This window comes from Archocentrus centrarchus, unplaced genomic scaffold, assembly GCF_007364275.1.
Source record: "Archocentrus centrarchus isolate MPI-CPG fArcCen1 unplaced genomic scaffold, fArcCen1 scaffold_26_ctg1, whole genome shotgun sequence".
Classification (NCBI taxonomy): domain Eukaryota; kingdom Metazoa; phylum Chordata; class Actinopteri; order Cichliformes; family Cichlidae; genus Archocentrus; species Archocentrus centrarchus.
Genome location: NW_022060256.1, coordinates 62119 through 76540, shown reverse-complemented (window position 1 = coordinate 76540; position 14422 = coordinate 62119). Strand labels below are relative to the sequence as shown.

Genomic DNA, 14422 nt, shown 5'->3' with positions numbered 1-14422 from the left:
AAATGGACTAGTTCTTATGTAGCGCTTTTCTATTTTTCTGCGCTTATACAACACGTTTACATTTACTCCATTCACACAAGCACTTCCATGATTAAAAGCTAAGTGCTTTTTATTATACACATTCACACTCCAACGCTACCGCCGACCTTCCGATCAGTAGGTGACCTGCTCTACCTCCTGAGCTACAGCCACCCCATAATCTCTCTCTCTCTCTCCTGTGTGTTGATGTCTCTCTCTCTCTCTCTCCTGTGTGTTGATGTCTCTCTCTCTCTCTCTCCTGTGTGTGGATGTCTCTCTCTCTCTCTCTCCTGTGTGTGGATGTCTCTCTCTCTCTCTCTCCTGTGTGTGGATGTCTCTCTCTCTCCTGTGTGTGGATGTCTCTCTCTCTCCTGTGTGTGGATCTCTCTCTCTCTCTCTCGCCTGTGTGGATATCTCTCCGGTTTAACCTGCTGGCCGGCAGCGATCAGCGATGCAGAGGAACCAAACTGAAACGGCTCAACAGAGTAATTAGGCCCGCTGGATCGGCTCTGCTCTCCCGTGTGAAAACCTCCTGGAGCTGCGGGGGATGGTGTCTCCTCCTCAAACCGGATAATTGGACGCAGAGGCCGGCGGCAGGCAGCGCTAGCTGACCAAGCTGCGGGCTTTGAATCTCGGCCTCACTGCCAGGATTTTATTGGGACTTTTTTGCCGGATATTTGGGCCGTCTCTGGGGGAGCTCCCTGGCCGTGGACGCTTCGGGAGGCCGCAGTTCTTAATGCTCCGGAGGCTCCGAGAAGAGCAGATTGCGGAGCCCCGGAGCAGGGCACGGACAGCGGGGGAGTAAGGAGGTAGGCAGCTGCGGGGACCAGCTGTGACCGTACGTGTGTGTGGGTGACAGGCACGCGGCCTCGATCAGGGAACCGTATCGATAATCGGATCACTTTGGGGCTAATCGGTGCGTAGGTGCACCTCGCCGACCGTCAGGTGAGTGTTCTGTGGAGGAAGAAGCTAGCATGTGTCTTACAGTTAGCCTCGCCGCGTTCCATTGTCACAGATAGCTAGGCTAACGTGCTAGCTCAGAAGCAAGTATGGAAACGATAAAAATTCTTTGTTCCTGTTGGATTAAGAACACCAGCAGCCGTTTTCTGCCTCACGCTGCATCCATTTTAATAGCAGAACTCTGTGAAATGTGTCCCACTGCTTAGACGCAGAGGACTGCTGTCGGTGTTAGCAACGAATGCTAGGCGGCGGTGCTAACGAGCTGCGGCCGGAGGAGCCGCACTTCCAGGCGGCTGGAGCAGCAGCTGCCTGCTAGTTAGCATGTTAGCATCAGCGCCCCTCCTCCGCCTGGTTGCAACACCGCGAGGACTCAAAATGTCTTCTGACACTCATTTTGTTTCCATCCGTGCGGGCGGAGGGCTGACGGAGCCAGCGACAGGCGTTCGGCATGTTTTAGCACGAATTTCAGTCTTTGACCAGTTATTAGGCGCTTGCGTGCGCAGCGTGCACGCGAGCAGACTGAAACCGGTTTAGCTCCGTTCATATTGTTCACAGCTGCAACCGCTTCAGGGCCGGAGCACGAATGTCAGAGACGCTGTTTAATAACTGCACTCAAAAGTCCATTAGCATTTAAATGGGCTGCTCCGCACAGGTGGAGGTACCTTTTAAAACTAGCACCACCCAAACACCTGCCCGCAGTTCCTCTGACGGCCAGCAGAGGCGCCACAGTGAGCCAGTCCCCATAGACTCCCATGTTAAAACTTTCCAGCAGAAATAAACAGGTTTACATCCTGATACAAAAACTGCTTTGGTCTCTGCAGCTAATTTCCCCCTTCATAACAGCTGTATAGGGAGAATGTGTCAATAACTCACCTGTTTAAATAAAGTTTGCATTATTGGGGTCGTGGCCTCTCTGATTGACAGGTGTATGGCGACATGGGCGGCTGTAGCCGCTAGCTGTCTGCTGGGCTTCACCTCAGCTAACTGGACTTCTGAACCGTGTTTGTGCTGTTGGGAGTCTTTTGTTGCATTTTTAATGCAACTATCTGACCAGTAATATGGCTGCGTGCGTTTCATTGCACTAAGAAGGCAGAGCTCCAGTTTGGCGCACAGTGAGATTTTAGGATTTGATTGTATGTGACTGATCAGCAGGTATCTGTGTGTGCGAGAGAGATGGTCCCAGCTAACTGAAATCATTCCTGATTTCAAAGTCTTTTGTGTTTTAGATTTAAGTGTGATTTATCTTTGAGGTATGAGTGAGAGTAAAACTGAGCTCAGGTGAGTCAGTTGCTGAGATAAACTGCTGTAATCAGATGGCTTCACCTGACTGAGTTCAGGTGTGTTTGTCAACTTTAAACTTTCCAGTCGTGTAAATAATTGCATTCATCCTTTTCCTTGCTGGACTTTGTTTACGTGTGAAACAAGCGGCTTGTTAGCTCAGGCTAATCAGAATTACTGACAGCTTACACACCTGGGTAATGTTTGTGACAGCGTGCTTTGTAGGCGGAGCTAAACTGGTGGCGTTGTCAGTTGTGCGGTGCCTTTGTGTTTTTTAAAAAAAGTCAGGGTTTGTAGCACTCTTCCTGTTGGACACCTTCACACCAAAGTCCACGCTAATCTGCCAGTTAAAGGAGAGCGTTATCAGCAGGTGACTCCAGGTGTGTTTTTAACTCTCAGCTGTTCCTCTTCAGATAGTCTGCAGGGACAAAAATACTCTCACCAATCCAATGAAGCTCCAGCTGTTTTCTGCAGCTGATAATCAGTTACAGATGGATTATAGGCTGACATGTGGCTCTGGTGTTTGATGGCTCAGAATAATCCAGAGTTCAGCAGGTGAGTGTGAGGAATCAATGAGGTAAACTGACTGTGATCAACTGAGGAAGTTGTGAGAAATTAGAGCACAGAAACAAACATTTTCTACCTGAAGCTTCTCAAACCTCAGGATTTAAACCCAGGGCTACTGTGGAGAAAATTGTGATGACTGTAAGTGACTAAAAGACTTTATTTCACCCTGCTGAGTTTCCTGTGAATGTGTCAGTGGGTCAGGCTGACTTCAGTCACTCCACCTCCATCCTAGAGATTCAGAGAAACGAGGAGTTTTTATTTACCTGCCGACCCTCCAGACGCCTCCAGTGTACATCCACCAGCTCTTTGTTGTGGTTCTGCGAGGGGCAAACACCTGGAAGGACTTTCTGTCTCAGAGGCAGCTTTTACTCACTGGATGAAGATCTGCTCTCAGCCTTTTTTCTCACTGTAGCTTCACATGCTGGTTTCCTTTCATCATTGCTGGGGACACATTAAGGTTTTTGGGTTCTTCCTCCGGAGAGTTTGAGCATCAAACGTGTTGTTTCCAGCGTTCTGTTGAATTTCATGCATCAGTTTATGGATTTATTCAAACAGAAAAACCAGTTTAACCTGCACTGGAACCTAATGCAGTGATGCTCACAAGCTTTGTGTATTGCTCTGAAACCAGTGCACATACAGTGCATCAGGAGCATTGGGGGGAACAAACATTAAAGGGTGTTAAATTCAGAGGAAACACTGAGAATTTTAACGGTTAAAGCTGTAAAAATGAGAGCGAGCAGGCACATTTACAAGGACAAAAAAGTCAGATTGTTTTTGATCCATGATGGGTTTTTTTTTTTTTTTTTTTTTTTAAGCTGAAGGGACTTTTTGTCGTGATAAACACTGTTTTGTCGAGTGTGTGGCGTCAGCCTGACCCACAGAGACACGCTGATCAGATTATTAAGAACACAGCAGAACAGTCCTTTAATGTATCGGCCTCAGGACTTATCTGTTTTTCGCTCTATCAGATTCTCAGCACCTTTTTCTCACTGATGTTAGCAGCTCCTCATGTGTGATCAAGAGCTGAGAGGTTTTCTTTTTACAGTGAAGATTTCTTTGTTTCTCTGCCGGCTGGCATCAGCTGAAGTCTGCACACCCAGACGCTTCTCTGCCTTTGAATATTTGTTGAACCTTTGCGTGTTCTACTGTTGCTCCTCCTCTGCGATCTTTAATCATCTCCTCAAACCTCAGTTTGTGACTCAGGTTTCTTTCAGAGGAAATTCACCCATCATGCTGAAAGGGATGATGAAGGTGGTGGTGAATCACTGGTTATGATGAAGTTCAGGCCGAAATGCTTGAATTGCTGCTTCCTGCTGGTCTTATCAGATGTTAGAGACACACTTTTGGTTCTGGTCTGTCACCACATTACGTGACAAATCGTCTGTCACTGCCCACATTCCATCTACGGGGAAACAACATTAAAAAGAGTTTTCCTTTCATTTCCATCGTGTAAAACTTTCACGTTACAAACACACAAGTTTTTTCCTTTTGAACCCCTCTCCTTATTTTTCCACTTTTCCACCATCATGCTCTCCTCTGGGGGAGACACACATCCCTTGGGAGTTGCATCAGGAAGCATATCCAGCGTAAAAAAAAAAAAATCTGCCAAATCAAATATGGAGCGACCTGCTGTGGATAAGGGAGCAGCTAAAGTAGCTTTAACTTTTCCACTAATTTATTTCTGGCCCCATCTTGAACCGGAAACACTTCCAATAAACGGAATCACCTTTTTGGCACCGGAAAGCTGTTGGACCCAAAGCTGGAACCTCTTGAGTTCCTGTTGAAAATGTGGGCTGGTTCCACATCTGGGCGCTCAGCCAGGAAGCAGCTCTGAGTTTGTTAACCCAGAGATTAGAGAATCTCTGGGTTTCCTGTTCCAGAAAGAAGGTTAACTTAAACTCTTGAGTCAGTCACCTTAGTAACAGACTCTGTGAACTTAACCTGCTCGCTGCCAGGTGTTCCTTCTGACTCCTCCCCCTCCTGCTGTACCTGAACTGGCTAACCGACACTCGGTTTCATTTCATCGTTGATAAGGTTGCTGTCAGAGTGGAGAGAATTCATCTGCACGAGTTTCTACAAACACTGAAACCCCATTTAGACGTTAGTCACGTGATGGCTTTAATAATCAGTCATCAGTATACAACAGCAGTTCCATCAGTGATTATCAGCTAGACCTCTTGTTTCATCTTTGTAGCTGTGAGACTCTGGAAAGTAATGCAGCTGATTGTAATCTGATTACATTTAATGTAGAATCACTGTTTACATCACACTGATCTGAATAACACACTGAGACACTCCTGTCTCCCTCCCCTCACCCCCCAGCTGGTCGTTGCAGATGACTGCCCCTCCCTGAGCCCGGCTCTGCTGCAGGTTTCTTCCTGTTAAAAGGGAGTTTTTCCTTCCCACTGTCACCAGTTGCTTGCTAATAGGGGTCTGATTGTTGGGTTTTCTCTGTATTATTGCAGGGTCTTAACAATATAAAGTGTCTTGAGGTGACTGTTTTTGTGATTTGGTGCTATATAAATAAAACTGAATTGAATTGAATCAGTGACCGATCATCAGTCACACTGATGGATAAACGTGTGTGTGCTGGATCTTGGAGATGAAGATCTGAGTGAAGATGAGGCTGAAATGACTTTCAGACTGAAACTACAGTAAATGGATATAAAGTGACTTTTTAAAGCAGCTGCAGACAGTGTGATTGTAATCTGATTACATTTCATCTTGAAATCTGTTCATAGTCTGAGATTCAGATAAAGGTTATACAAGTCTGAACCTCGACATATTCTCAGTGGGTCGACCAGAACTGAATCCACCCGAAGGAATCATAGGCTCTATAAAGGGGCAGCAGACAGGGTCCAGGTTGGAGTCCGCCTGGTTAGCAGGACAGATCCAGTTCAGCTCTGGTCATTTCTCAGCTCGTTCCATCCCGATCCGTTCATAATGGTTTCATTTTTCCTGACACGATGCATTTTAAAATTTGTCATCCTCCCAAATATTTAAACTCTGTAACAGCTGACATGTTTCTGCTAACATGTTTGGTTCACTCATCAAATTTCCATTCATTACTGACTTCTGACCTCAGAGAGCTCAGTGATGCTGTCAATAGATCACATTAGAAATGTTCTCAGTGGAACATGAACTCAGAGTTTATCCAGTAATGGCAGAAATAATGAGAGCTGGATAAAGCGAGGCTGTTGCAGCCCATCAGAACATTCAGAGTTACTGAATAATTACTGAAAAATGAAATGCTCATAAACTGCTGCACAGACAGATTTATTGGATCAAACTAACTGGGAGTCTGCTGCTATCTGGGTCTCGGCATCCGTCAGTAAAGTGTCTGAGCCGTTTCTCTACATCTTGCCCCGTCAGCTCACAGCTGAGTCTGATTAATCAGATTCAGCTGACAAAATCAACTTTATTCAGCCTGTGATGAGGACAGAGCCACCGAGCTGCTTAAAATGACTCTTTCCTCCCCTCCCGTCTCTAACGTCAGAATCATGGTCAGCACTAGAGGCTCTGTTCTTTGTTTACCCGTTACCATGGTGAATACTCACAGCAAGAAGATCTTGGGTTCGAATACACCATCTGGCTTTTCTGTGTGGAGTTTTCATGTCTCACCCCCACCTCGTTAGCCTGAACTGGAAAAGTGGAGTTTGTTGATGCTCGAACCCCGGACTGCAGTGACGTAAATGTGGACCTGGTAGTTTCTAGGTTTAGGTTCAGGTGGCTCCTGTCAGGTGTAACAGGTCTGCAGGTAAATTTCAGCCAGGTGTTTCTACCTGTTCTGCAGAAACACCAGAAAAAAAAAAATCTGCTGTCTGTTTGCTTTTGGGACCTGAAGGAACATTTGGACCTGGAAATTATTCAGACTGGATGATGTAAACTTTATTCAATGTGGATGCTGCGTCATAGCAGCCAAAACACTGAAGAGCACCTGTAGGGACAGGTAATTGCAGCTTACTGTGAGCTTACGGAGCTCATTCAGCGCTCACAATCAGGCCCCTCCCTCACAGCTGGCTCCCTGTTGGCTCCTGGTACAGAGGTTTCACTCTCGGTGCTGCTCGTGAATCAGGTGCTTTCTTCTTTCACCAGGAATCGTTGGATATGTGAAGATCGTGCAGCTCTGATTGAAAGCAGAAAATCAGGTTTTTGTGTGTCTGTGACTCGCCGTGGCTGTGAGTCACACGAGCAACATGCTCCTTCGTGGTGCAGTCATCAGCTCCAGCGTTTGTGGACTGAATGTTTACTCTGTTAGTCATTTGTGCAGAAGTTTCATGAAATCAAAGCAAACAATGCCCCACCTCACCCATTCACCCATTTTTCTTCTGGGAGACACCAAAAAAGGTGAGCTGTGACTCATACCTCACCTGTATGAGCATCAGCGTTCAGCCCTGACAGGAAGCGATCATGAAGAAAAAAAATTACCTGCAGATTCACAGGAGATTGAATCAATCAGTGATCAAGGATAATCAGCCACCGCCCATCAGGCGATCAACCTCAGAGACTCAAACGCTGAAGCTGGTCATTGGTGAAAAGTCTGCAGAGGAGCTCGCTCAGCAGGTTGTAGTGGAGAAGGTGCCGTTATCTCCTAAATAAACGGTGCCCTCCTTCTCCTCTCAGATGCTGAAGATGGCGTCCTGCTCACGTGATCGGACTGCAGTGTGTCAGGGTGTCGACAAGCCTGACTTCTTTAAGTATGGCTGAGGAACGCTCACTGCTCCGATTCTGATCCTGCTCCTTTTGGTTTCACTTTGCACTGAAGAGCTTTACCTGGCATACCTGCAGCCTGTCTCTCTCACCTGTGTGGGCTGAGTCTCAACATACCTGACACTGATTGGTTCACCGACAGGTGTTTCTGAACCCCTGGAGAGGTTTTAGGAAGTTTTATAATTTGGCTTTCGTTAACTCAGTCATGGCGACATTTCAGTTCATCCGGCAGTCACAAATAACCATCTTTGCCTTCACTGATCACTGTGTACCCCCTCCTGCACCTTACCTGCTGTGGTAAATGTGGGTTTCATGATTGAAGTTGAACAGACACTGTCAGAAATCACAGGAACCACAAACCCAAAAGGCAAGTTCTGAGTCAGGAGAAGCATCAGCTCACCTGGCTGAAAGAAAAGTTTCACTGGCTGAAAACCAGTTTAACTGGATCATAAAGCAGATTAAATTATTCCATGAGTTATAAACGTTCAGCACACCCATATCAAAGACTGTGTGCATCCTCCCAGGCTGGTTACCTGAGTTCACAGTTAAAAGGAACTTCCTGTTGGATCTGATCAGACCGTCTGCTCGCTTTCTTCTACTCTCCACAGTGACTCGTGGATAAACATTAAAGCAGAAACATTTCTGTTCTCAAACTAATTTTTGTCTTTTTTCATAGGAAATCGGTAATAATTATTGATGATCAGAATATTGTTTTTTGTGTAAATCATTAACCCACAGCATATAATCACTTCCCTCTGGTGTATTCTGATCAATCGGTAAGGGATTAGCGAGAGAATGGAGCTCGTGAATGTGATGTCCATTCCTTCCTGTGTGCAGAGAGGCAGATGGGAAATGTAGTTTGTACCTGAGTCTGAATCAGCTGATTGGAGACAATGTCCATCTGTCTTTCAGGACTCTGTCTGTTTCTGTCTGATTGGCTCCGCCCACCATGAACCCTCTAAACCAGATGAAGGCTGGACTCCCCACCAACCCACACAGGTATATATACACGCGCACACACACACACACACACACACACACACACACACACACACACACACACACACACACACAGAGCTGTCTTAATTACACATCTTTATTTTGTATCTCATATTTGAATCAATAAAAAATTCTTAGGCTTTAAAATGTTTGATTTGTATCCTGAAACTATTGAGACAAAATTCTGTCTCATCAGTTTTTAATGTCATAAATTTGATTTTAGATCCCATAAAAGTCAACACAATAAACTGAACAAAGTCAGTTTATTTACAGCAATAGTCTGTTTTTGTCAGATTTTGTTAGATTCAACTCATTGTCACTGTGCCCACAAGGCACACAACGAAATGATCGTTCCAGATCACTCATCCAGAGACGAGCATCTGCAGTCATGCAGCCAGACCGGCGCTACCGTTAGGCAATGTGCTTTAAGTGAGCGCCTACCCACTGCGCCACTGCCACTATTGTCTGTTTTATTATTTCATCTCATCATGTTTATCTATTATTAAAAAAAAAATCTCCATAATTTTAACTTTTTATCTCATAATTTTTGGTCAAAATGGCTCGTCAATATATAGATGAGCAATATCTTTGTCTTTTTTCTTTTAATATTTTGATCCCATAACTGGTTTGTTGGGTAATTTTTATATTCCAAAACCACCTCATATTTTTGACTATATAGTTTTTATATATAGCTATAGATAGATAGATAGATAGATAGATAGATATCGTAAATGGTCACCATTGGCTGGAGTCTAAATATTATTTATTTACATCCATAAATCATCTTAGCTCATAATTGGACTGTTTGTTTTGTTTGGTTTTTTTTTAACCTATATGTGTAAATTAGGGTGCTCTGTCTGCTCAGCTGCTCTTATAAAGGAACAGGAACATCCTCTCCTGGAATGAAAAAAACAAACCCTGGGATGTTTTTCTGAGGCTCAGACGTCGCTCTGATCACGTGATTAACAAATGCCGCCTCCCTCTCCTTGTGTCTGCAGCGACGGCTCGTACCCCTACGACCCCTCCAGCTGGCAGCAGCCCACCAATCAGCCCACAGGATCCCTCTCCGTGGTCACCACTGTTTGGGGAGTCACCAATCCTTCGGCCAGCCAGGTATGACATCACCCAACAGAAAGGCCGTGACACCTTTGGAACAGCATTAAAACAGATGTTTATAGATTTCACATCCCGTCTGATGAATCTGTTTCATTTATCAGGGTCTGGGTGGAGGTGTGATGGGACCCGGGGCCAACCCAGGTGGGGGGCCCATGATGCAGGGCCCTGGGGGGCCAGGCATGGCTGGCGGACCCGGAGGCTACATGGGCCAGCAGGGCTACGGAGAGCCCAGCAAAGGTTACATGAACCAGGGCATGTATGGCCGGACCGGTGGAGGCTACGCAGGAGGACCCGGGGGGTACACGGGGAGGTGGGTGTTTTTATTTCAGATTGATTTATTCATTTAGCCCATTTTACCCAAACTCACTGCTGGAGCCTCTGGTGGAAATTACAGGAGCTGCATTTTTCAGTCCTCAGGGTGGTTGTTTGGGGGAAGTTTACCAACCACGCTCCACCCTCTCGTTCAGATATGATCAAGAGTAGATTTCAGGCAACGCCTCCGATCATCAGTGATTTTATGTGTTTACTGCAGTAGAGAAGCAAATAGAAGTTCACTCACAAACATCTAAACTGTTTCCAGCTATCCATCGAACCCCGGAGGCTCCAGAGGCTCCGCCGACTTCACCCAGGCTGCTGCGGCCGCCGCCGTAGCTGCTGCTGCCGCCACAGCAACCGCCACTGCTACAGCAACCGTCGCTGCCATCCAAGAGAAACAAAACCAGGAGATGAACTACGGACAGGTGAGCCAAAAGGAGGGGTCACTGGCTGCAGGGGCCAGTGCAGGCACCTTTAGACTGGGTCAGAGCTCCCTCTGCTGGTCACCCCTTGGAGGTGGTGTTGATTTTACTGCAGATTAAAACTGCAGACTAAACAGAGAGACCAACAGCAACAAGACATCAACTGCATGATTTGGGGTAAAATCATCTCCATAACTCAAAACTCCAACTCCTTTCAGAAATATGGGTCAGCTGTAAGCAGCTATAAAGACAGCCTGAGCCTGTTTGACCCGAAATTTCAGAATTACCTCATAATTTGAGTCAGTTAGCATTGTGGTCGGCGCAATCTGTGCTGTGAGGGAATTCATTTTAAAACTGTGGGTCCTGTCAATGTGGGCGTCACTCTGTCGACAAACATTCATTCAGATAAAGTCCAAACGCTGTGATTTAAATATTTAATGATGTTTCTGCCATAAATGAAACCTGAGTTAGTTTTTTTTTTTTTTTTTTTTTTTTCTTTTCCCACCCATTTTTGCTGATAATTATTTTTTATTTATGGATTTTATAAATGTGGTAAAACTAAACAGTGCCAAAAATTAAAGCATACTGGTCAATGTTTTGATGTATTTTTTGTGTGAATTTTCTCAAATGTCAGCATCAGAGCAGACGCCATGTTCATAACGCAAAGAAAAACCAACCACGCTTCAGGATATCATGAGTCATCACACAGTTTCCACCTTATGGTATAAGGTCACCTGACCACCATGCTAACATGGTACCATGCTGACTCACACCTGCAGCAGTCCTGTGTAATGACATCACTGATAAATTTGTTTTTGTCTCAGATGGGTGGTCCGCCCTACAATAACCAGTTCATGGCTCACTCCGGCCCTCGCGGCCCTCCTGGCATGGCTCCTGGTGGTATGGGACCTGGTCCAGGCCCTACCAGAGGTCCCCCCTCAATGGGCCCCATGTACGGACCTGGAGGGGGCCCACAGAGGGTCCCCCAGCACCCAAACTATGGCCCTGGACCACAGCAGGGACATCTGAGGCCCCCGCAGGGCCTCAAACGGCCGTACAGCTCAGAGGTGAGACTCGTCTGCTTGGTCATCTGAGTTTACTGTGTTGGAGCACATTTTCAGTTTATACTGTGTTAATGAATTCACACTGAATGAATACACAAACACCTGTGTCCGAACCTGTCCCATCCTCAGTCGTTCCCAGGAATGTCACAGCAGTACGGCGTTCCCGTCGGTTCCAGCGTGAATGTCATGCCGGGTCCCGGAGGCGCCGGTGGCTCCATGCCCGGTGCAAGTGGAGGAGGACATGCCGGGCCTGGCCCCTACTCGGGCCCCAACATGCAGTACCACCCAGGTAGGACATTTGCAGACAGGTTAAGGGCTCCTTAAGAGGATGCCATTTGTTTTATTTCACATGCCTCTAACATCAGATTTTAATCAGAAAGAGAGCAAAACCTGCAACCAACACTTACAGTCCCAACTATTACAACATAATGTCCAGGAGACAGGAAGTGACCTCAGCGTGGTTTTTGTACTAATCTCCAGCTGTGAAAGGCCGGTCTGTATTCCAGATGGTTACAGAGGCGGGTGCAGGTTGCATAAACGACTCCTACAGCGGAGTTTAACCCTGCTCAGAAATGAGAAAAGAGGTTGAAGAACATCACTGAGAAGCAGCAGCTTTTTCTGGTTGTCTGTGCAGTTAATGAAAAATGTCACACAGGAGCTGCTGCTGGATAATTGGGCATATTTTACAGAGCAGCTGGTTTGGAAAATACTGAACGTGCTGTTTCAGTTTGGACTGAGACGGATCTTCTTTAATGTGGTAACATGTTAAAGTTACATTATTCAGACATCAGGATCCTTATTGTTGTAATGTTGTAATGTCTATTATTGGCTCACTGACTGTCTGTTGTTCTGCTTTAAAATTTTCTGCCTTTTCTTTGAGTTTTGACGTGAAAGTAACCATGACAGAGGTCACGTTTGGTACTGTGAAAGTCTGAGGGGATCTTATTAACATCTTCTGACCTCCATCATTAATCTGCTGAGAAACAGGAATGGCCTGAACTTTAATTTCACAAAATCCCAACACACAGGATTATAAACTGACGTGTGTGTGTGTGTGTGTGTGTGTGTGTGTGTGTGTGTGTGTGTGTGTGTGTGTGTGTGTGTGTGTGTGTGTGTGTGTGTGTGTGTGTGGTGTGTTTTCCAGTTGGTTGAATGTAGGTTTAAATAAATGTAGTTGCTTGGTTGTGAAAAATCATAAACATTTCTTTAAAAGTTGTTTTTACCATCTTTGCTGCATGTGTTAATTTTACCGGAACATGAAAATGAGTGAAAAAAGATCATTCAGCTCTTTATGGACCTTTTCACCTATTTACCTGCAGGTCCCGGTGGTCCAGGCCCCGCCCCTCAGCGCTCTGGCTCCTCCCCATCCTATCAGAGCCATAAGATGCCCCTCCCCCCGCAGTACCCCCCCTCCGGACCTCCCAGCTCTCAGTACTACAAAGTGAGCAGCTTTAACAGTGTTGTTTTCTTGATAATCAGAGAGCTAGTAAAGTGATCAATTGATGATGAAATAATCAATAATCACAGCACTGAATACATGAATAATAATCCAAATGTAGTGATTAACAGATGGTTGATCAGTAACTGAGTTTTTGCGCTGTTTGTGCAGCAGGACCAGTTTAACGGTCAGGGAGGAGGTTTAAACACTCTGACAGCAGGGGGCGCCGGTGGAGTCTACAACTCCTTTAACCAGCCGTCTGGGGTGAGAAGACCTGTGTGTGTGTGTGTGTGTGTGTGTGTGTGTGTGTGCGTGTGTGTGTGTGCATGTGCCTGTTTGTGTACACGCTGTAACTTTTGTGTTTACGAAGATGGGAAATATCAGTCACTCCCACTTTGATTTAATGTGAATAAAAAGTTTTTCACACCCGGCTCAATGACATGATGACATCATACAGATCCCACAGCAGAAAAATACTGTGTTAAACTGACTGTTTACTGTTTAGAGCAGCCTGAGCTTTGCTGCGCTCACACTGAGCTCACTTTGAGGTCAGATTTTTGTTTTCTCTGTGTCCCTCTCCTTTAGCCGGGGCGAGGGTTGCCAGGTTACCCCTCATCTCCGGTTCCTGGAAACCCGACTCCTCCCATCACCCCCAGCAGCTCCATGGCTCCACCCTACATGTCGCCTGGCAACAACGACGTCAAGCCAACGCCCACTTCCTTTCTGCCTGACATCAAACCCAACATGGCTGGCCTGGCCCCTCCCCCACCAACAGGTATACACACACACACACACACACACACACACACACACACACACACACACACGATCAATAATCAGTCTCAATCTGAAAGGGGTGGAAGAGGATGGATGGATGGATCACTAAACTCAATCATCAATCACAAAGAGTCTCTTTATAGTAACATCAGTTCTTGGCTGCAGCCTTATTGATTAGCCTGCGATGCCAACTTCTGATTGGCTGAGTGTTGTCTATCATGTTGGTCAGGAATGAGTCATGGACATAAATTGTACAGACTATGACTCATCATTGAGCAAAATTAAAGCCATACCTACTGCTCAGCAATATTACTCAAAAATAAACATGTTTGCATTGTTTTGTACATGTTGCCTTAAGATTATAGTGATGTTACACATAATGCATGATATAAGCAGATTATGTAGTATGGGTGCATTACGTATGTATTATGTATTATGATGTGTATTCCTTGTATGTGTGCACTGTATGTGGCTTTTTGCTGTTGATTATTTAAACAGAAAGACTTTATGCAGTGCAAGAGTGCAGTGTGTACTTTCTCTGATTTGTTTGATATGGAAATGCTTTGTGTTTGTTCCAGGATGTGGTTACCAAAATGTATTTGTAGATAATCACAGAATATCAGTCTCTTACAGCATGCTTAAAATTGATCTGATTTACTGAGTATTGTTAATATTAAAACCATATTTTTGTTGGAATATGTATTATATCTTTACTATGACTAATAATAACTGGGAACTAATAGTATTTGGTTAAATGT

At 45.4% G+C, this 14422-nt stretch overlaps 1 protein-coding gene across 3 annotated transcripts in view; it reads left to right on the top strand.

Moving 5' to 3' along the window:
• Nucleotides 1–370: 370 nt before the first annotated feature.
• The window catches only part of LOC115775990 (zinc finger MIZ domain-containing protein 2-like), a 36384-nt gene continuing 22332 nt past the window's right edge, over nucleotides 371–14422 (top strand). Inside the window, exons 1-10 of one of the 3 annotated variants that reach the window (XM_030723555.1) lie at nucleotides 371–827; nucleotides 8446–8532; nucleotides 9531–9645; nucleotides 9750–9958; nucleotides 10229–10388; nucleotides 11210–11452; nucleotides 11579–11738; nucleotides 12769–12890; nucleotides 13059–13151; nucleotides 13473–13662. In XM_030723555.1, coding sequence (XP_030579415.1) covers nucleotides 8483–8532; nucleotides 9531–9645; nucleotides 9750–9958; nucleotides 10229–10388; nucleotides 11210–11452; nucleotides 11579–11738; nucleotides 12769–12890; nucleotides 13059–13151; nucleotides 13473–13662 — 1342 coding nt within the window. In that variant the 5' untranslated portion in view covers nucleotides 371–827; nucleotides 8446–8482. Of the gene's footprint in view, nucleotides 964–8445; nucleotides 8533–9530; nucleotides 9646–9749; nucleotides 9959–10228; nucleotides 10389–11209; nucleotides 11453–11578; nucleotides 11739–12768; nucleotides 12891–13058; nucleotides 13152–13472; nucleotides 13663–14422 lie in introns of those variants that run through there. The other 2 variants (XM_030723554.1, XM_030723553.1) reach the window with 2 other exon arrangements.